Source organism: Zootoca vivipara, chromosome 7 (assembly GCF_965207765.1).
Source record: "Zootoca vivipara chromosome 7, rZooViv2.hap1.1, whole genome shotgun sequence".
In the NCBI taxonomy this organism is placed as follows: Eukaryota; Metazoa; Chordata; class Lepidosauria; order Squamata; family Lacertidae; genus Zootoca; species Zootoca vivipara.
In genome coordinates, this window is record NC_142590.1 from 33539677 (window position 1) to 33563212 (window position 23536).

Consider the following 23536-nt stretch of genomic DNA (forward strand, 5'->3'; position numbering starts at 1 on the left):
TAGTGCCTCTTTCAAAATATAGTAACGGCATGTTGAAACCTGCACCCACAGAAGGAAGAGGCACTCATGGAAGAACCTCTTCAGCTCTCAGGACAGAAGAATCCACAGAGCAAATATGGGACCCAAGATCATGCCTATAAATATACACCAAGTATCTGTGCACCACTCCTTTTAATAGCAAACTCAGGTGCTGAGGGCCTCTGTGAAAACAAGAGGTTTGCAGCAGTACAGAATAAACTAAGGAGACAAATCTCAACAAAAATAGTCCAATGGGTACTCAGCAGGCTCAATAGCTGCAGAATGTTGACAGATGGTGAGGGGAAATTTGGGGTTGTGCAGACTTGTCTGCTGTAGGTGGGCACGGCTGGCTACTAATACTCCTATTAAAGGTAAAGGACCCCTGACAAGTCCAGTCGCAAACGACTCTGGGGTTGCGGCGCTCATCTCGCTTTACTGGCCGAAGGAGCCGGCGTTTGTCTGCAGGCAGTTTTTTCCAGGTCACGTGGCCAGCATGACTAAGCCGTTTACCTTCCCGTTTACCTTACCTATTTATCTACCTGCACTTTGATGTGCTTTTGAACTGCTAGGTTGACTGGAGCTGGGACCAAGCAACGGGAGCTCACCCTGCTGCAGGTTCAAATCCACCAACCTTCCGATCGGCAAGCCCTAGGCTCAGTGGTTTAGACCAGTGTTTCTCAACCAGTGTGCCTCCAGATGTTTTGGGACTACAACTCCCATCATTCCTGACCACTGGTCTTGCTAGCTAGGGATGATGGGAGTTGTAGTCCCAAAACATCTGGAGGCACACTGGTTGAGAAACACTGGTTTAGACCACAGCGCCACCCGCATCCCTATTAGGAGGCATTAATAGGTTGCAGCATCTTGTAGGTGGTTATTATTATTATTATTATTATTATTATTATTATTATTATTATTATTATTATATTTATACCCCTCCCATCTGGCTGGGTTTCCCCAGCCACTCTATTCTTAAATCTTCCATCATGATCTTAATCTTATAAATTTAGTCATATACTAGACTGAAAACAAAATCAGCTTTTCAAAAATAAAGTTTAGAAATTACTGCACACTACCTAGATCATCAAGGTGAACATACAGTTCTTCTGAGCAGTTTTTTCCTAAGTGATTTTCAGCGCAGACCCCAACATAAAATGTTTGGTTTCTCCACATTTGACTCAGAGGGATGGTACCTGAGGCATTGTTTGCCGGAAATGTTTTATTTTCTTCTCCCTGAAAACTATAAAGATCAAACAATCAAGAAGCCTATTACTCTGCTGTAACTGTAAACTAAAAATCTAAAGTAACTGCTTTTAAAAAAGCAGATTACATTGCACTTGATCTTAGCCAAGAGGCCTAAAAGCCTTGTTAACCATACTAAAACATTTAAACACATAAAAGTAGATAAAAAAGCAAAAAGCAAAAAAATAATATTATTAATAAGAAGTAGGTGTTGTTCTAACATTGTTGTAGAGGCATGTGGCCCTTTGCTCTTCCTTTCTCAGGGCCCTGTGATTAAACTGTGAGACCATGAAATCCCAACCTGGTCCAATGGCAATCTTGTCATGGATGTTGAAGTCACTCAGAATTATTGTCTGGGATCCACCAATACCATTCTCAAGATGACCTCAGCCAGGTTGGTCAGGGAGAACGTTGTGCAGCTGGGTGGACAGCATATCAACAACATCCCTGTCTCTTAAGACGCAACTTCAGGTGCTGCCCTGCTCCAAGGCAGAGATTTCACAGTGAGGGAGAACAAATTGTGAACCGCAGCAAACCCACCTCCCCTGGCTTTCTAGCCAAGCTTTGTGCTGCACCAAATATCCAGTGAGGCAGAGCAGGGTAAGATCTGCCCCCTCATCTCTCCTACCCACGTCTCAGTAGCTACACCAGGTCATCACACTTGTCCATAATTAGATGATGACTGACCTGTCATGTAACGTGCCATTTGGTCCAAAGCCAATTGATCCCCTGAAGTGAGCGGAACAAGAGTTTTTTTTGTTTTTTGTTTAACTGTGTCTGGGTCATGCCTATTTGCTGCCATAATGTTTATATTTGCAAAATAATAATAATAATACAAAAACAGACTGGGAGAAGCTATTTTAAGTGTGTCCTGAGAGTTGGCCACCCCTATGGGGACGTTTTACACTCCACCCCACATCCTGGGTTTGAGCTGGAACCACCCTGGGCCATCACATAACGCAAACTGTTGTTGAAACTCATGTTGAAAGTGCATTTTCATCGCAGATTGTGGACCTGCTGTTCACGTGTTATACAAGCTCCAACCATCCTTGGCTGCTTGAAACTAATTTCAGCCAAAGCACATGCTGCTAGACTGCAGATTGAGGCATGTTTGCCGCTTCTGCTGAGCATGGAACTCTCTGATATAAGAGGTGAATCATGACTACCACCAAAAGGACACCACTAGTGACCTGCTCTTGCCCCCCACCCCCACTCCCTGAAAATGTAAGTAGGACACCAACTTTTTTTCAGTCATCAGCACTACACCACATGCACGATCGTCACTGGTTTGTGAGTTGTCTCTCAACCACAAGTTTAGTCCACATAGTCAGACCACAATGTCAGTTGCAGCTTTGCCGTGTCTTAATCTTTGGTTGAACTCACAGTTAACCTAGTTTAGGAGCAAACTTGACATTACCTGCAAATTCTTGTCACCTAGCTTCCCAACAATGTCTTGTATGTGCTTTAAAAAAGAACGGGGGTGGGGGGGGAGAACCGGACTCGGAAGGCTGCATTTTTAAGCAGTGGAGTGCTGATTTACTTAACTGTTTTACAGTGAGCTGCAAAAGTTCGCCCCAGCCAAATCTCTGCCTCTCTCCACAGCCACCCACCCAATTCCAGGTGCATATTTACACTTGCAAATGATCACCTGAAGTTCTGTGGGGGTGGGCAGCAGCTAGGGGTGATTATGTGTCGCAAAATGGTGCTGAGAAAAGCATCAAGCACCCTCCTACCCATAGCTTCTCTGCTCAAAATTGCAGCCCGCTAAAGGCTACTTTCCATTAAAAATAAGCAAAACTGTTGAAATTCATCATAGAGTTGAAAGGGACCCTGAAGATCATCTAGTTTGATTTGAGATAGATGCTTCAATCAACTTTCTTACCTTTTCAAATATAGGTTGTACCTAGTGCTTAATTGTGTGTTCTTGCCTGGGTCCCAAGTGCATGTCATATTATCGGAATACTCATATATGACACAGGTTAAGTTGGCTGGCATGTCCGGTGAATCTACAAATTACAAAACATGTAAGATTCTGTTGATTCAGAAGACATAAAGGTAGTTAATGGGTGGCTTATCAAGTGACTAAATACTTTATCATGTCTTCTGTTACTCTAAATCACATCTTTTCCAAATACTTTTAAAAGAGCTATTTTCCTTAAGAAGAAGAACAATCTGAGCAGTTTGAAGTTACAGGCTTGAGCACACTAATGTGAAAGTTATACTGAAGTGAATGGGGTTCACTTATAGGCATGTAGTTTAGGAGTGGGCTACCAGTCTAGCAAAGAATTTTTAAAAGTTCTGCAACCATTATGCAATCCTTTATTATCTTGCAGTTCATTGTTCTAATGTCAAAGCTTGAAACTGGTATTTCACCAATACTGGCCATTTTTAAAAGCACCGTGAGATTAGGTTTTGCTCATCTTTTAAACCATCTTTATGCCTAAGCTGTGAAGTCTACTGGTCTGAAGTTAAAGCTCACAGCTGTTCTTCTTCTGATCTGCCTTAACTTTTCAGTTAGTGGGTATCTCTCCTCCCAGTGGTTCAATATTATATGCCAACTGACATATGTCCAAATATCCTACTGAGGCTAGTGATATACCATATACTATCAATGGAAAAGTGTTCATGGTAATAGTTGTTAATTTATACTACCAGTGACATGTATTGAAATTGTTGTTGGCTGTAGTAATATATTATTCACTTGGAAACAAGACATTTCTATGCACTTTAATTTCAGAGTAAGCTCCACTGCATACAGTAAAAGGTAAAGGGACCCCTGACCATTAGGTCCAGTCGCGGACGAATCTGGGGTTGCGGCGCTCATCTCACTTTACTGGCCGAGGGAGCCGGTGTACAGCTTCCGGGTCATGTGGCTAGCATGACTAAGCCGCTTCTGGTGAACCAGAGCAGCACACGGAAATGCCGTTTACCTTCCCGCCGGAGCGGTACCTATTTATCTACGTGCACTTCGTGCTTTAGAACTGCTAGGTTGGCAGGAGCTGGGACCGAGCAACGGGAGCTTACCCCGTTGTGGGGATTCGAACCGCTGACCTTCTGATTGGCAAGCCCTAGGCTCTGTGGTTTAACCCACAGCGCTACCCGCGTCCCTTACTGCATACAGTAGAAATTACTTAAAATAAATAGACACGTTACTGAGTCAGTGAAACTTACAGTGGTACCTCTACTTACGAATAACTCTACTTACGAATAACTCTACTTACGAATGGAGCTCCATCCGCCATCTTGGATGCGGTTTAGATAGGATTTTTTCTACTTACGAATTTTTAGATAGGGTTGCTTCTACTTACGAATTTTTTCTCCCAATCATTCCTATGGGATTCGACTTACAATTTTTTTCGACTTACAAATGTATGTTCAGAACGCATTAAATTCGTAAGTAGAGGTACCACTGTACATCAATGTGTTCGGCAGTGCGATCTTTATTTTTTTACACACACACACACACACTTTTTATATGTAATAGCAAAGCAGCGTACAATATCAAAAATACAAAAAATGTAAATTTATAAATAAAGCAGCTGCTGCTGTTGAGTAACAAGTGTTCAGTGGGCTTGTTCCCTAGATATTAGGAGTGTTTAGGATTGCAGCCTAAGATCAAATCCCTTAGCTAATAATTTTTAAATTAAAAATGTAAAGCCCCACCAGCAAAATGTCATCCTAACCTATTTCCAAAGGGGGTAGCCTTGTTAGTCTTTTGCCAAAACACACAGCAAAGAGTCTTGTGATGCCTTTAAATACTAGCAGTTTTAATATTGCATAGACTATAGTTTACTTCATCAAATGCTTGCCTCAGTGGCTGATCATTTCAATCACTAACCCATTTTACTTCCGAAATTAATTGAAATGAATTACAAGCAGCAAAATTACCTACATAGCATACACATGAATTACTTACAGCCCACGCAAAATTCTGTTCCACATATTAGTTGGTTTTTTCCTAGAGGACATACAGTATAACAAAGGACTGTGGAAAATGAAATGTTATAATCATGAAGTTGAAGTTGAACTGTAGTTTTGTTTATAACCAACACCAATCTGTCCTCGACCTCCCTTTGATTTAGACGCATACGTTTTTTAGCATTCTGACAGACATCTTTATCGGAATGGCAGTTTATAGTAATATTCTGGCCCATTTGAATCGTTGAAGCTGGTTCCGTCCACACCTTCCCATGACAATGTATAGTATCTGGGGGGGAGGGGAATAAATTAATTGCCATAAATATCTTAGCAATTTTTTAAAAAATAAATAAATACACAACCTAATCAGTTACCCACTATCTGGCCAAAATATTTCAGTGGTACTCCTATAATCCCAAAATCTAATAAAATCTTGAAAAGATAGAGCAACAAGCACGATCTGAAACATCAAACGAGTCCTCAGGTATGGAGGGACTTAGGGACAAGTTCCATATTTTTGTTAGAAGATCAACAAATTCATATTTGAGTTTTATTAGAACACTTGAGTGGATACCACTCGGACCTGGTGATTTTTCAGTTTTCATTTTGTCAGTAAGGCCTAGAACTTTGTCTCTTATCACCACTATTTGCTTCAGTTCCTCAGACTCCATTCCTGCGGTTTTATCTTCCACCGTGAATACATTTGCGAATAATTTGTTCAGCTTCTCTGCAATCTCCTTATCCTCCTTTAGCACACCTTGAACTCCCTGGTCATCCAAAGGTCCAACCACCTCCCTGGCCAGTCTCCTACTGCTCACATATTCTATTTTTGTCTTAATGTTTTTAATGATAAAGCACTGAGGAATCTATTTAGAGGCATAAACTAATTCTCTTTTGACTGAGGAAAAAGATAACCTTTTAAATGTTTTTTATCAAAAAGGAAATGGCAATTTGAGCTGAATCACTGAAAGTACAAATACTATTTTAAAAATAAGATTAGAGGCCTGTATCACTGCTGACAAATGTATTTTTGGGAATGATATGAGTAGGAGATGGAAAGCACTTCCTAGAACCATGTTTCTACACATTTTCAGTAATATCTAACTGAGAACAACTTCCTCTGAGTGTGGGTCCCATGTGTTTGAAGACAACATATACTCTCCATAGAGCTCTATAAGGAAATCCCCGATTTGTATTGCAATCCAAAGCATGTTCACTCAGAAGTAAATCTCGCTCAGTTTAATGAGGCTTATTCACATGTAAGTGTGCAGAGGATTGCAGCCTTCACCCCCCACCCTATATTTCAGTTCCATGTGTTCCCCTAAGATCTAGTCCTTCCTTTTGGCCCTCATGGGTTGTTGGCCCAGTTCTCAAGCATCTTTGTTGAGTACATCTACTAGTAACTAGGAGAATATAGGTACTCAACAAATAATGTTTGGTAATCTATCATGTTCCCTGTTTACCAGGACTGCCATACACTCAGATTTTCCCAGTTTCCCGGACATTACTGGGATTTCAAAGGTGGAATTGACGTCTTGGGGGGGGGGGGATTTCTGAAATGTGGCACTTTGACCTGGATCTTAGGCAAATCAATCGGAAAATCATTTGGGGTGTCCTGGTTTTTTACTTTTTGAAATATGGCAATTACATGAAAGGTTCTCCAGGTCAGCCTTCAGTTGTCTGTTGCAATGACCTTAATGCTGAAATCAATCCTAAGATGGATACAAAAATATTTTTCTTATTCTTTCCTAACACTGGAACTCAAGGATATCCAATGAAGCTGAATGTGGGATGATTCAGGACAGATGAAAGAAGTACTTCCTCACACAGCACATAGTTAAACTATGGCATGGCTACTATCTACAATGGCTGTGTGCTGCCTCCACTCTCAGGGCAGTGTGCCTCTGAATTCCAGTTGCAGGGTGGGCAGAGTAACGTAGCAGTGGTGTCCTGCTTGTGGGCTTCCCATAGGTAGATCTGGCTGCCACTGTGAGAACAGCATGCTGGACTAGATGGGCCATTGGCCTGATCTGGCAGGCTCTCGTGTTCTTACAGTATGTGTCACTTCCTCGGACTTCTTTTCCTCCATAGGATGTGGGAATTCAAAATTGGAACCCGAGGCAGTGAAGGAATGATAGGTACAGAAATGCATAGCTTGATGGGTTAACCCACTGTGTATCTGTATTCATCCTTCCATCAAATAATCAAGCTAAGCAGCAACTAGGGTAAGTGTACGCATTATATCCTTATGTCATATTTGAACCACATTCTTTCCCTCAAATAATTCTGGGCACTATCGTTTGCTAAGGTTTACTGGGAATTGTAACTCTGTGGGGCGTAGGGGCAGTGCCCATGATCCATTGAGGAAAACAATGTATTTCGAATGTGCTTTAAGGGTATAGTTTGTACACAACTCTGTTTCCAGAAGCAGCTGCACAGAAAGAGTGCCAGTTATGACAAGCTCAACCAGTCTCAAAGCCACTTCCCCACTTCTTCCTGGAGCAATGTTTCACATTAAAAAAATAAATAAATTCAAATTGGCCAAGAAAGAAAAACCACACACAGACACATTTTAAGGAAAACTAAAAACCTGGGTAAAGTTAGATGTGGCAATACCGGGGAGAAGGGGTAAACAGAGCATGAGCTGCAGCAGAAAAACCCACACTGGCCCCTGTAGGTAGACACGCCCATATGCAACCCAAGTTAATAACCAGTATTGGTTCTAAAGGTTGAGTGCACAGTGAGCAGATCTCCACAATTGCACAAATATAAGTGCTATGGGTCTATAAGCAGTTGGGCTTTGTAACGTGGATATTAAATTTGACAAAGGATTTTTATCCCTTTCACTGAGACCTCTTATCTGAGAACGACAAACGCTTCACATGAAGTCTCTTGGCCTCTAACAAATAACCCATCATGACTAGTTGTGTTTACTTATGAACATGGAAAATTAAACCCTTGCCCATTCAGTGTATCCTGATTATCAGCTCAAACCAAGTTCTCAAGTGGAAGACCATTCTAATAAAGATTTTTTTATTATTATTCCAAGTGACCCTTTTGCTCAATCAGATTCCCCTATTGAATCATTCTGTCAGGTACACACAATTAGCCTGGCCACTTTACAGAAACCACTCAGAGTCTCAGACTGATATTTGCACTGAGATATGACTGACTGACTCTGCTGTATTGCCAAGTAGCCAAATCCTACGCTGGCTCCATTGAAGGCTTGTATATAGGAAACATGGAAGCTGATATAAATTACTAGATTTCACAAATTCATTATCTCCCAGTGTCTTAGAAGACATAATACTTAACTTGCTCTGTAATTGCTGAACAATGGTGAGAAAGGACAACTTGGCATATTTTGCAGAAGAGTATGTATGATACCACTAAAATGTCAGCTGTAACCATCATTCTAACAATGTCATCTGCAAAAAAGAGAAAAAGCAGTGCATAAAAACAAAGGGAAAAATTATGGGAAAAATAGAAAGGAAAAATAGTTATGAGGACTAAACTATTTCCTAAAGAGTAAAGAAAAATAATGCCATAAAACATCAATGACAGAATGTTGAACAAAGACCTATTCAACTGGAAGCGGTGAAATTGGCATAGGAAATAAATTTCTGCAACCATACTTACCTCTATAATTAGTGCAAAATCGTTAACAAAACTTCATTAACGAAAGTACAGTGAATATTCATTTGTGCCTTGTATTATCCTGCTGGACAATAGTTACATAAAGATGTATCTATTTTAAGATAAACTCAGGAGGTAACATTGGGATACATAAATGAAGAATACTGCATATGAAAATCTGAAACTTGGGATGGATGGTGTGTTAGGGTAGGGTAGTACCCAGGGTTTTTTTTTTCAGCCAGAACTCACCAGAACTCAGTTCCAGCACATTTCAGGTGGGCACAATTGTCATTATAAGAGAACAAGGAAGGCTTTCATGGTGAGTTCCAGCCAGTGCTTTTCTTTCAGGGGGGAAAAGTGCCCGTACTGCATACCCTTGAGTACCCCTAGGGGGAAAGCACTGGTTCCGGCACCTCTTTTTCTAGAAAAATAGCACTGGTAGTACCTCTGGTGGGGGGGGCGTACCTTTCTGGGGTAGTTTGTTCACCTTTGGTCCCCACTCTGCACTCAGCTTTCACCTGTGGCTCTTAGAAGCTGTCACCAAAGGAATGACTTTGACTGGCTGGCTAAACAAGGTGAGAGTAGTTGATGGGCTTCAGATCCTCGGTAAGTTAAGAACTTCCTTCGCAAGTGAAGACTGGCTCCAGCAGATTGAGTGGATGAGACAAATAGTGGGTCCGACGGTCAAGGAGGCATTTTTTGCACATGTTGTAGAGGGAAGTGAGGGGCAGATGGGACTCATCAATCTGGGAAGGTAGCCCATCTAGGAGATACCTTGCAGCATATCTTCAGGATAAGAAAAGGCTAAGGAGTAAACCCTACACAAATCTGGAGTAGAGTCCCTAAGAGGGTTGGATGGCACCTTGCACATCTCCTTCCAGCAACTCCTGCAGCCCAGCTGGTGCCAAATGTATTGCTCTGCTTTCCTTTGGACCACATCAGCGAGGCCGACAACAAGGCTGGGGTGGAAAGAGCTACTCAAGGCTTAACTTTTACCTCCCCGTAACCCATCATCCCATCCCCAAACTCCCTTGCTATTGTAGAAGCAGTTGAGTGGTTCTTTGGTTCATTTCTTTGGATTCTGTCACAGATGGGGTGTTGGCTACTCCCGAGTAAGCACTCCACACATCCTCTGGATTTTCATAGTTTTATTGTGCATGCTATATACAGTGGTGAGATGTCTCAAATCATGTCTGCTCTGCATGGGGCAGAAGCCCACAATGGCGTCTCGTGGGCTCTGACCCCCCTTTTAAGACTGGGCATCCAAACGCCCCTCCTCCTTGCTCTATGGGTCCTCCGTGGTCCCAAACCAGGCTCCTGAGGTGCCGTTCTCTCTCCTCCCTCCTTTCCAGCCCCTGCTGAAGCTAGCTCCTCCCCTACTTCCCTGCTACCAACCTGGAGCTGAGCCACCAGGACTCTGCAGAGCCCTGGACCCGTCTTAACCCTTCCTGTTCCTGATTTGAACTCCCAGACTTGCTGCTGCTCTCCCATCTGATGGAAGTAAGCAGAGTGGGCTGCTCTCTGCAAGCCCTCTCTCTTACATCCACCCCCCCTCCAGGCTCCCCCCCCTTTCTGAGGCCTGGTTTGCCTGGTCTGATGTCTGTAAAGAGGGCTGGAAGCCTGACAGGTCTTCCTCCTCTGTAGTGTGTGTAAAATCCTGTTCCCAGTCGGTGCTGGGTGGCTGGTCCGTGTAGTTCCTTCCGTTGTCATCCTCCTCCTCCCTCTGGAAAATTGCTTCCGATTCCCGGAGGGCTCCTTGGGTCTGCGTCTCCCCTGCTCCCCACCTGGGATCGCCCTCCCCCTCTGTGTTCCCTGTGCTACTGACGTGTGGTGGTTTGGGTCTGTGGGAGAAAGGAGCGTGCAGTTCCAGTGTGCGGTCCTCCCCTTGCATGGTGTGCGTGGTTGCCTCCGCGTTTTGGGAAGCAGGAGTGCCCTGCCTGGCCATCAGACATTTTAACCCCCCCTCCCCCCACCGGGAGCCCGGGCTCGCTGTGGCACTGTAGACCTCCTCCTCTTCCTTTCTTTCTGGAACCTCTTGGCTGCCTTCTCCCTCCACCCTTCTGTCTAGTGTCTTTTGTGTGATTTCCTCCCCCTCCCTCCTGTCAGCGTCTTGTGTTGGATGTGTGTCACGTCCTCTGAACCTTGGGCTTTCCCTAAAGTGTGAGAGCAAAGACCTTTGACCCACGGGATGGACCTTCCTCGCTGTAGGTACTTCCCCCCTGAAGGTGACAGGGTTGATCTGTGTCAGAACCTTGAAGGGCCCCAGCCTTCTGGGTGCCAGCTTCTTCCCCCTTCCCCCCATGGGAAGGCCTTCTGACCACAGCCAGACCCTGTCCCCTCCGTGGAAGACCTTCTCCAGTCCCCTGTGATGGTCTGCCCCCTCCTTGTAAGCCTCATTGCCCCTTGCCACGTCTCCATCCAGTTGTTGGTGTACTGTCTCCCTCCTCTCACCCCATGCCTCAATAGGTGGTCCCCCAATCTCCCCCTCCCCCTGCTCTGGGAAGGCTCTGGGGTTTCGCCCAAGACTGGCCTTACTGGGTGTGAGCCTCGTGAAGACATGTACTGCATGCCCCTCCGTGGGGTTGTCATGATATTGCCTGAGAATCTTCCCTCTGAGGGAGTCCTGGGGCATATACCGGGCATCATTGCTAAAGAGTAACCCCTCTTTCTCTGCAAGCCCTTCCCCTGCACCCTCTCCCTCCCTCAAGTCCCTCCGTATGTTCTGGGTAAAAGTGTCCTCTTTGGTGAGTTGGCTCAGTTTCTCCTCCTGCATCCCCGCCTCTGCGTCGTTCCATCCGCCTGGGGAGCTGATGTGGTGCGATCCTGAGGATTCTCCTTCTTTCCTGCAGTGCTCCTTGCCGTCTGCATCTCCAAAGGTGAGATCTCCCCGGCGCTGGCTGCCCACAGGGTCATTGTCCATTAAGTCCAAAGCTAGCACTTCTGCGTGCTTGTTCACTGTCATCTTCCGAGAGGGGGTCTGTTGCGTGACCTCACCCTCCTGCAATTCCCGGCCGCCTACGGTCAAGACGCTCATGGGCAGCTCCCTTGGGAAAATGGGAATCTGATTCTGCTTAGCCAAGTCCACCGATAGGAAATCGTTGCTGCTGCCCCTGCGGAGAAGCCCGACTGTCTCCTGGGTCTGGCCTCTTGGCAGCTGCAGACTCACTTCCATCTCTTTGTCGTGCTGTGGGGTGTTACCGGAGGGCTCAGTTGTTGGTGCTCCGCCTGGCCCCTCCCCTCCTGATCTGGCATCCAGGCTTGTGTCTGTGCCTGCCTGCTCTCGCCATTCCTTCCTCTGGGGGCAGTGTTCCACCAAGTGGCTGGGTGCATTGTAAAGGCATCTCCCGCCTTTCTCTTCCCTCTGTTTTCCCGCGTCAGCGTTTGAAAGTACCCGCGCGGGCTTTGTCCCTCTGCATCACATCTGGTTGGAGAGGTCTGTTGCTGGGCTGCCTCCCCGGGACTGTATGGGAACTTGTGGCCGCTGCCTTTCCCCTCCGTCTGTCCCCTCTGCCCGGACTCGCCTCTCAGCCTCCTGCACTTCCACGCCACCATGCCTTTCAGCCTTAGAGCCAGCTTGTGCTGAGGGTCGCCCTACAAAGCGCTGGCCCGTGGCGGCAATCAGCTCCTCAGCCCTCCTGAGTGTCCTCTCTGCTTGTCCAGCCTCCGCTCCTCCGGCTTGGCTGTGTTCAGAGCTGCTCGGTTCAGTAAGCCTGGCTTCCCCTGTGCCCGGGTGCCTACCTGGTGCTTGAGCCGTTCCATAGTTGCAGGGTGCTGGCTGCAGCTTGCTCTCTGCTGTTCCCCTCACGCATGCCAATCCTTCCTTGGCATTTCTCTCTTCCGATTTAGATGCTGCCACGTTCCCAGGTCTCTCCCCTCGGGGTAGCCATCAAAAGATTGTGGGCTTGCTGTCACAGATGGGGTGTTGGCTACTCCCGAGTAAGCACTCCACACATCCTCTGGATTTTCATAGTTTTATTGTGCATGCTATATACAGTGGTGAGATGTCTCAAATCATGTCTGCTCTGCATGGGGCAGAAGCCCACAATGGCGTCTCGTGGGCTCTGACCCCCCTTTTAAGACTGGGCATCCAAACGCCCCTCCTCCTTGCTCTATGGGTCCTCCGTGGTCCCAAACCAGGCTCCTGAGGTGCCGTTCTCTCTCCTCCCTCCTTTCCAGCCCCTGCTGAAGCTAGCTCCTCCCCTACTTCCCTGCTACCAACCTGGAGCTGAGCCACCAGGACTCTGCAGAGCCCTGGACCCGTCTTAACCCTTCCTGTTCCTGATTTGAACTCCCAGACTTGCTGCTGCTCTCCCATCTGATGGAAGTAAGCAGAGTGGGCTGCTCTCTGCAAGCCCTCTCTCTTACAGATTCCAAGTTAAATGTAGGTTTGACAATACCATAGTACGCAATGCAAGGTCATTTTCATAAGTATTGGAGGGAGCTTTCAGACAGTTGAGATTTTACAGTTGGAGGAGTTTCAGGAGAAGGGAATTGATGAGGGAGGTGTGAGAGTTTCCAGAGAAAGATGAGGACTAAATATTAATACCCTTTGTATTGTTTGTCTGGTGAACATCAGAAGGGAGGCAGTAACAAGCATATTTAAGACCTTAGTGAAAATACCAGTATTTCCTTATGCACCCCTTTAATAAACCAATAATCTTAATTTAAAGTTCATCCTGTCTCTAGTGTTCATGTCCATCTCAACTCTAACCCTGCTGTATCAGCTATTAGGAGGTGCAACTGCAACAGTAAGATTCCCTACCTCTATTCCTGTTTTTATCATAAGGTAAAGGTAAAGGGACCCCTGACCATTAGGTCCAGTCACGGACAACTCTGGGGTTGTGGCGCTCATCTCTCTTTATTGGCCGAGGGAGCCGGCGTACAGCTTCCGGGTCATGGCAAACCAGAGCAGCGCATGGAAACACCGTTTACCTTCCCACCAGAGCGGTACCTATTTATCTACTTGCACTTCGTGCTTTCAAACTGCTAGGTTGGCAGGAGCTGGGACCAAACAACGGGAGCTCACCCCGTTGCGGGGATTCGAACTGCCGACCTTCTGATCGGTAAGCCCTAGGCTCTGTGGTTTAACCCACAGTGCCACCCGCACCCCACTGTTTTCTTTTTTATACCATAGCAAGCAGTTAAACATAAGCTGCTCTCTAGGCAGCCTAGGTTTGGGTAGTCTTTGTACAATTTTACTTAAACCACTTTACTATTCTGTACACACTGAATTTTGTAATTCAGGAGGACATAAAACCATCCTACTCTCAAATACTGTTTTAGTGCTCTAACTAAATGCATGTTTTCTCTTGGAACTTTGAAATGGGGATTCAGTGTTTCTTGTTAATTTCCCCCATTTAATTAAAGAGATTTAAAGCTGCAGTGCAGTGTCCCCAGTGACATGCAATGACTCTGGATAAAAGATCCCTAGATATCTTGTTTCTGAAGCTACATCTGTAGATACGCATGTTTTTCTGATGTGTGATTAGGGCAGGCATCCCCAAACCACTGGTCCTGATAGCTAGGGATCATGGGAGTTGTAGGCCAAAACATCTGGAGGGCTGCAGTTTGGGGATGCCTGGATTAGGGGGACAAACAGTCCTGCTAACACACTCCACAAGAGATCTCGCTTGCAGAGAACCCAGTTGGAAGAGCAGAACCCTGAAAAAAACACAATTCAAGCAGCTCACACTGACAAAAGCAAGGCATCCCCAACATGCAAAGCCAGGGACAAAATAGGAACAGTGATTTACAAGGTTACCTACAGGATAGGTAACTAGAACAGGAACCAACTCTAATAGCTAGGGACAGCAAGACGGCATGTAACCTTTATCTAAATAATATTTAATCTTAAAATAGAATGCTTCAGCACTAGTATGTGCTTCACCACATCTGTCAGGGGAGGGTTCTATAGCCTAAAGAACTCTAGTGTAGATGTGTGTAGAATAAAGCAAGGGGAAGAATAAAAGCAATATCTTAACAGAGGCAGGTGATAGAAATAGGGATAAACCTGTCAAACAGGAAGAACTGGTGCCTATGGGAAGATCAAGACCATCCCTATTATACCAGCTAAGCACAAAACATCTTAACATTGCATGCTCTGAAATTGCTTTGAAACAGTCAAATGCTAATAATTTTTAACTGCTGTAGAAAATATGTACACCCACTTATTAACAGCATAGTCAAAAAAGAAGAAGCTGTGATACACTGTAGTTTAATCCTGCTAAAAAAGATTTGGAAAACAACCCCACATATTTCAGGTTTATCAATTGTATTGAAGATATCGATAGATTTACCTTATTCTCCATCAGGCCATGTGCCCCAGTTCCACGCTTAACTTGATTTCATTACTAATAGTTGCAGAATAAAACTTTCCTTCTTCCCTAATGTCTCTTATTCAGAATTCACTGCTGCATGAATCAACAGAGAGGGGGGAAGAGAAGCAGTTGGTGACCTACATTACCAATAATTTGAGAACAGCATATTGTTTCTAGTTTAAGAAACTTCTACTCTGTATGAGTCAGTCTGTTGGAAAACCCACAGCTCTTAAAAAAAAACCTGCCTCCTTTCTCCTAACCCCTCCCACCTCCTTGAAGCCTGCTTCTAAGGTAATTTTAGGTTATGGGTTTCCTATCAGATTTCTGTGAAGTGTGGGTTCCTTTCTGGGGTAACACCTGGCCACTCACTTAAGTTTATCAAAAGAATGTTGATAGCATTGATATGCCAGCAACCTGTCTCCATGGGAGCTAAGAAGGCAAGCTAGGGATGGGGGCAGCTTATATCTGTCTGAAAGAGGAAAAAAACAGACTGCAGTTTAAGAAAGAGGAAAGAAGCTGAGTTGGGGTTCTGTAATGAAACCTAGGCTGCTGGAGATTTGATATGGTGGGCTCTGGTTGTCTGTTGAGTGTTTGAGCTATTTTCCCATCTATGCTCAACCTGTGTATAAGTAAATAAACCAAAATACTATGCCAGTACATCTCTAGAGATTGCCTTCCAAAAGTAATGAAAGCTGAGTAAATGCTGCAGTCCTGGAACTCTCACTGCCCACCCTCTCACTATATATCAGCATCTGGCGACTTCTGTTTCAGTGTATCTGAAGAAGTATGCATGCACACGAAAGCCAATGATAAACTTAGTTGGTCTCTAAGGTGCTGCTAGAAGGATTTTTTAAATTTTGTTTCGACCAACACGGCTTCCTACTTGTAACTATGCCTGGAGAACTGCAGCAAGTACAATATTGCATTTATAGCATGCCCTAAGCCCAGGGGTCAGCAAACTTTTTCAGCAGGTGGCCGGTCCACTGTCCCTCAGACCTATATTTTTTTGGGGGGGGGGATGAACGAATTCCTATGCCCCACAAATAACCCAGAGATGCATTTTAAATAAAAGGACACATTCTACTCAAGTACCTGTAAAAACATGCTGATTCCCGGACTGTCCGCGGGCCGGATTTAGAAGGTGATTGGGCCGGCTCTGGCTCCAGAGCCTTAGTACTTACTTACTTACTTACTTACTTACTTATCAAACCTTTATTAGGCATTTTACAAATAAAACCATATAGACTTATTGTGTGTATGTATGCCGTTACCCTTTGGCCAATGTCAGATAGCAGAATCCCACACTTTCACCTTGCTGGAGTTCCAGACCACCCAAAAGAGGGGACAGCACACGTTGACGGAGCGTACTGTACAATGGACAATGAAAGAGAATATGCTCTACAGTGTCCGGGACATTCATAGAACATCTGCAGAATCTCTTGTTTCTAGGAATGTTTTGATATCTTCCCCTGACAAATGCCGAGGGAAAAACATTCAGACGGGCCAACATAAAAGCCCTACGTTGGGCTGGGATTATTAGTGATGTAATTGGCTCTGCTATCTAGGATATTTAAATCATAGAATATAGGGGAGCAAATTTTGTTTACAGCTGCCACAATATTTTGTCTCTCAACATCCTTTAGTCTAGTTAGGATATTATGGAAAATGTATTGCTCGCTAGAATTGTACATGGGCTCCAACTCGCCTATAGATTCAATCTTTTTTTCAAGGTACTGATACCATCTTGATTTATAGGAGTCTTTGAGCAAATCAGAGAGCAGACTTGATGGGGAGCAGCGAAAATGGCAGCGTAACCAGTATTTTATTGAGGTGGTCCAAGCCCAATATTCCATTGTGTGTATGCCTATTTCTGCACACATTGTTTCATATTTGATAACAGTTGGGAGTCCAAGAATACGTCTCAGGAAGCTGGAGTGAATCTTTTTAAAATCACTGTTATATGCTTGGACCCATAGTGGGATTCCATAGAATATCTGGGATAGCACTTTTGTTTGAAATATCTGGTTGGCTGCAGGAATAAATTGATTACCTTTCTGATAATAAAAACAGGCAACTGCTGATGAGGTACACTTTGCCTGTTTTATGGCATTTGTACGATGGTTTGCCCACCCTAAATTGCTCTGGAATAAAATTCCCAGGTACCTATAGATTTTCACTTGTTGGATTTCTTGCCCTCTTATTTTCCATTTCTCTAGTTTCCAACCATTCGAGAAGACCAAAAATTTTGCCTTCTCATAGAGAGTTTGTTAGATTCGCAGTAAAGGATCAGAGAAGATCTAAGACATTTCAGACCCAAGCTCGTTAATGATAGTAAGACAGCATCATCTGCGTATAATAAGAGATGAACTGGTTTCTGATTAAGTTTGGGGGCATGCGATTCTATTTTTTGGAGGTGATCTGGCAAGTCTGATAGAAATAAGTTAAATAGAAAGGGGGCAAGAATACACCCTTGTTTTACCCCTTTTGAGTTTGGAATATCTGATGAAAGGTGACCTTTGGTATTAAGTTTGACTTGACAGGTATTGAAAGAGTATAGATTTTGTATTAGAATCAATAAGCGCTGGTCAATTTTTAATTCAGCGAGTTTCCTCCACAGCTTTGGGCGGTCAATTGAGTCGAAGGCACCACGAAAGTCTACAAAAGCAGCATATATCTTAGATTGTCTTGGGGATCTGTATTTTTCGACCAAATGCATAAGTATAAGGCAGTGGTCTAAAGTAGAGCAGCCTTTAGAGAAACCTATTTGTTCTTTTCACTGGTAAATTTAGATTTTTCATCCAGGTAAGGAGTTTAGATAAAATGTGCTTAGCGAAGATTTTTCCTATCACTGATAATAGGCTTATTGGTCTATAATTCCTTAGTTCTTTTGAGTCGCCATTTTTAAAGATTGGGATAATTATTGATCTTAACCATATCTCAGGTATGATCCCATTTTTATCGATGAGAGTAAACAATTGAGCTAAGGGTTCTGCCCACCAATCTATATATGTCTTGAATAATTCTATCGGTAAACCGTCTGGCCCAGGAGATTTCCCCGATTTGAAATTTTTAACTTAGTTTGCCTACCCATACCCTAAGCTCTCTAGGTTTCTAATCTTTTAGGGTTTGAAAACAGTCAATTAAAAGTTAATTTTGTCAGGGCAACTTTCTCTAATTATCTGTACCAGTGCAAGTTTTCAGCAGTATTCATATCAAAATTGTCTAGCCTTGGTTCTACCTTGGTTCTAGCCTTGGTTCTTGGTTTCTAGATAGTCAACTCTTTATTCAAACCAATCATTGCTCTTCTCTTCTGCGAGGGTACCTGCAACTGGTGTTCCATACTACTAGATATTAATCTGTTTCTGCAAACACTCCAAGAACCACCAGATATAGCTGACTCCATGACAACCCAAAATGGAAAAGTCCAGCTCTGTGCAACCTTTGAGGAAATGGAGAAACTTGCTTTTTGAATGGGTGTGATTTTTGCTGTGTGAATAGGACATTGATAGCTGGTCTGAGGATGAGGAAAGTGTCAGCAGTAAATAACAAGGATATGAAATCCAATCTTAATGGATAAGAACTTTAGAAGGACATCAAACAGCAGCACAGCAGATGAGGAAGCCATAGCAAGACAGGTGGCAATGACATCAGTTTCTAAGACAAAGTTGAAATGGAATGTAGCTATCAGACAATTTGAGAACATTCTAAGATACTGGTGACATTTCCCCCTGATAAAATGTGGGTAAACTGGGGAGTGCAAAGGTTCTCAGCCCTTTGTGACCAGCTCTAGACAACATAGAAGAATCTGTCTCACCTCTGATCAATATAAAACACACAGAATGAAAGAGTATAGGTCACTTCTTCCACTTATACCCCCCTCCCCGCCTTCCTTTCTTCTTCCTTTTTATGGCAGCTATGCACTTTGGTAGCTGCTTATAATGCTGAATTGGGTCCAGGCCTTTCTGTGAGTGGAACGGCTGCTTCTGGTACCTAGGCTCCCTTCTGCCCTTGGTAAGGAGCTATATTGGCCTCCTCCCACCCTCATCCCTTGTGGCCTTGGCAAACAGTTGCATAGCAACCTCACCACATTTGTTGCAGATGTTTACACACACACACTAAGCAATGTGTATCAATCAACATTTTAATTCCTTTCAGGTGCAATCATGAGTCTACTGCCTTTTCTGATGGTTAAATTTAACCCACTTGAATGTATTTTCAAAACCAGATTAACAAGAAGGGTATTGTGTTTTGTGCAAGTGTGTGCATATATATCTCACAACTGAAACAACTTATTGGTTCAAAATTGGGAAAGGAGTTCGACAAGGCTGTATATTGTCTCCCTGCTTATTTAACTTATATGCAGAATTCATCATGTGACAGGCTGGACTGGATGAATACCAAAATGGAATTAAGATTGCCGGAATAAATATCAACAACCTCAGATATGCAGATGACACAATCTTGATGGCAGAAAGTGAGGAGGAATTAAAGAACCTTTTAATGAAGGTGAAAGAGGAGAGCGCAAAATACGGTCTGAAGCTCAACATCAAAAAAACTAAGATTGTGGCCTCTGGTCCCATCACCTCCTGGCAAATAGAAGGGGAAGAAATGGAAGCAGTGAGAGATTTTACTTTCTTGGGCTCTTTGATCACTGCAGATGGTGACAGCAGTCACGAAATTAAAAGACGCCTGCTTCTTGGGAGAAAAGCAATGACAAACCTAGACAGCACCTTAAAAAGCAGAGACATCACCTTGCCTACAAAGGTATAGTTAAAGCTATGGTTTTCCCAGTAGTGATGTACGGAAGTGAGAGCTGGACCATAAAGAAGGCTGATCGCTGAAGAATTGATGCTTTTGAATTATAGTGCTGGAGAGAGTCCCATGGACTGCAAGAAGATCAAACCTATCCATTCTTAAGGAAATCAGCTCTGAGTGCTCACTGGAAGGACAGATCGTGAAGCTGAGGCTCCAATACTTTGGCCACCTCATGAGAAGACTCCCTGGAGAAGACAGCCCTGATGTTGGGAAAGATTGAGGGCACAACAGAGGACGAGATGGTTGGACAGTGTTCTCGAAGCTACCAACATGAGTTTGACCAAACTCCGGGAGGCAGTGGAAGACTCTGGTCCATGGGTCACGAAGAGTCGGACACGACTAAACGACTAAACAACAACAACAACATATATCTCACTATGTTCTACAGTTGTGGCTGTGGACAGACAAAAATAATTCACCTGAGTAGTAAAGTTTTTATTGTTGCTTACTTCCATTAACAAAATAAACACCTTTAGTAAGTTAGAAAGAATGCTGGGGCATATTGGGGTCAGGGGAAGGATTTAACATGTTTCTAAAATGGTGACCAGGAAGGCAGAAGGGTGCAGTGGGATTTTAATGTTGGAAACTGCAACTTGGAATGGTTTTCAAGCATATGTAAATAGCTGCAAAATCTAAACAAATGTGATTTCTAAACTTAAGTGTACATTGGTTTTTGTTTACAAAGAGGTGGGTGGGTGGGTGGGTGGGTGGGTGGTATCTTAATGTGTTTAGTCCTGTGTTATTATAGACATTATATAAACATTAGTCCTGTTTAGTCCAGTGTTATTATAGACATTATTTACTGGCAAGCTGCCTGAAATTAACACCCTATTTATCTCAATGGAAAAGGCTGTAGATCAGCTTTGTAAAAAATAAATTGCTAAATATACCGTATTTTTCTGTGTACAAGACTATATTTTTTCCTAAATTGTTGAAGTTTAAAATAAGGGGTCGTCTTATATACAGATAGTGCATAGAGCATTTTCTTCATTTTGAGTCCCAAAAAAGGTGTCTTACACACGGGGGCGTGTTATACACAGAAAACTATGGTAATCACTTCTGCTTTGTAATGGGGTAGAAGAGCTGAAAATAATACCAATATATTTCACATCTGGCAACCAATGCACCGCTTGGGTTTCATATAGTACATGGGTAAAGGTAAAGAGACCCCTGACCATTAGGTCCAGTTGTGACCGACTCTGGGGTTGCGGCACTCATCTCGCATTATTGGCCGTGGGAGCCGGCGTACAGCTTCCAGGTTATGTGCCCAGCATGACAAAGCCGCTTCTGGCAAACCAGAGCAGTACACGGGAACACCGTTTACCTTCCCGCTGTAGCGGTACCTATTTCTCTACTTGCACTTTGATGTGCTTTCGAACTGCTGGTTGGCAGGAGCTGGGACCGAGCAACGGGAGCTCACCCCGTCGCAGGGATTCAAACTGCCGACCTTCAGATCAGCAAGCCCTAGGCTCTGTGGTTTAACCCACAGTGCCACCTGCGTAAATGAGTAGATGAGTCCAAAGCTTGGGACACAAATTTTCACAGCCCTCTAGCAGCTATGGTGGCTCATTTCCTGGAAGTAATATATTTAACATTAACTCTGGAAGTTAAAAAGTTTCGAACCTATTCATTTCTAGTCATGTGATATTTGTTAGACTGGAAGCCTGCTTCTTCTGAAGCTGAGCTAGTCACAGATGATGATGACATAATGGATGTAGAGAGGTTCTGTTAGAATCTGATCTGGGGGTTTGTCACAGAAGGCCTATATGGAGGCACAGCAGGTAAAGAATCCCCTCTTGATTCTGTTGCACCTTGCTCCATACCGGTAGATTCCTGGGGCATTTCCTTTCTTTCAAGAATGTTCTCCTAACTTGCAAGGCCATCATGGCTTTTGATCGTGGCCTGGCCTCAAGGCACTGAGGATCAAAGGAATTTGAGCTTCAATGAATCTTTCTTAACTATGCATATGAATGACTGTCCTTAAAAGTCAAGGAAGAATTCAGTGCCTTAGGCTCCCTGCATCTCACTCCATTCACATACTTGGTGCTGATCTTTCTTTTTCTTTTCTTTTTTGGTTCTTGTTTTTCTCCAGTCTCTACTATTGGAATTTCTCACGCTGGGAAACTGGAATAGAAGCCCAAGAGGCTAACATGTTATCTGGTCTGCAAATCCTATGAGCCTCTGGAATGAAGATCACCTTGAGAAAGCAGAGATTGTTTGCAGCCTCCCTGCTTCTTAATGATGTAGGTATTAAAAAGAACCAATTTCAGATTCCTTTTAGGTTTAAACCTCAGGCCTTGTCAATCTGCTTTTTTCCTGAAAGATTCTATGGACAAGTGGATATCACGGGAAACAACAGGCAACAAGAATAAGCCTTAGGAAGCAGCTTTAGTCTGTTTAAACATTTTATTGCATGTGCCCCAATTATTAAGCAGTGAGAGGTTTCAGGTGTCCTCTGAACACAAGCCTTGAGTTTGGTGGCCTTGGACTGAAGGCCACTGTAGAGTGGTAAAGGTTGTGTGATGAGTTTTATTTAGGTCCCAGCTCCTGCCAACCTAGCAGTTCGAAAGCACGTCAAAGTGCAAGTAGATAAATAGGAACTGCTCCAAGCGGGAAGGTAAACAGTGTTTCTGTGCGCTGCTCTGGTTCGCCAGAAGTGGCTTTGTCATGCTGGCCACATGACCTGGAAGCTGTACACCGGCTCCCTCGGCCAATAGAGCGAGATGAGCGCTGCAACCCCAGAGTTGGTCACGACTAGACCTAATGGTCAGGGGTCCCTTTACCTTTACAGTATACATCTGGAAGTGGGTGGTGCTGTGGTATAAACCACTGAGCCTCTTGGGCTTGCAGTTCGAATCCCCACGACGGGGTGTACTCCTGTTGTTCTGTTCCAGCTCCTCCCAACCTAGCAGTTTGAAAGCACACCAAAAAGTGCAAGTAGATAAATGGCAGAAAGGTAAACAGAGTTTCCATGTGCTGCTCTGGTTTAGGTGTTCCGGTGCGCCAAAAGTGGCGTCATGCTGGCTGCCTGACCTGGAAAAACTGTCTGCAGACAAACACTGGCTCCCTCAGCCTGTAAAGCGAGATGAGCACCGCAACCCCAGAGTCGTCTGCGACTAGACTTAACTGTCAGGGGTCCTTTCCCTTTCCCTTACAGTATATATCTAGCATGAGAAGGAAGTCTCACAGCAATAATATATTCCAATATATCTTGCTTCCCCCATTAGATTTCTAGGGGTCTCCCAAATGCTGTATGACAGGGGTAGGCAACCTCAGGCCCGTGGACCAGATCCAGCCCAATCACCTTCTCAATCCAGCCCACGGACGGTCCGGGAATCAGCATGTTTTTACATGAGTAGAATGTGTCCTGGGTTATTTGTGGGGCATAGGAATTCATCCCCCCCCCCCAATATAGTCCGGCCCACCACATGGTCTGAGGGATGGTGGACCGGCCCATGGCTGAAAAAGGTTGCTGACCCCTGCTGTATGACTTGATTCACAGTAGATGGCAAGCCATGCCCCGGTTCAAGACTGCCCAAGTCTTTGTTCTCTTTCACACAGAGACACACACACAGTGACATTACCTGCAG

General features: G+C 44.2%; 1 protein-coding gene across 1 annotated transcript in view; it reads right to left on the reverse strand.

Annotated features, from left to right (window-relative positions):
* IL23R (interleukin 23 receptor) overlaps positions 1 to 8592 on the reverse strand; it is a 31084-nt gene extending 22492 nt beyond the window's left edge. The window contains exons 1-4 of the mRNA XM_088673927.1: positions 8505 to 8592; positions 5177 to 5479; positions 3143 to 3266; positions 1095 to 1258 (exon numbers count right to left, since the gene is read on the reverse strand). Of these exons, the coding sequence (XP_088530053.1) occupies positions 1095 to 1258; positions 3143 to 3266; positions 5177 to 5479; positions 8505 to 8592 (679 nt within the window). The remainder of the gene's footprint in view (positions 1 to 1094; positions 1259 to 3142; positions 3267 to 5176; positions 5480 to 8504) is intronic.
* Positions 8593 to 23536: the final 14944 nt, after the last annotated feature.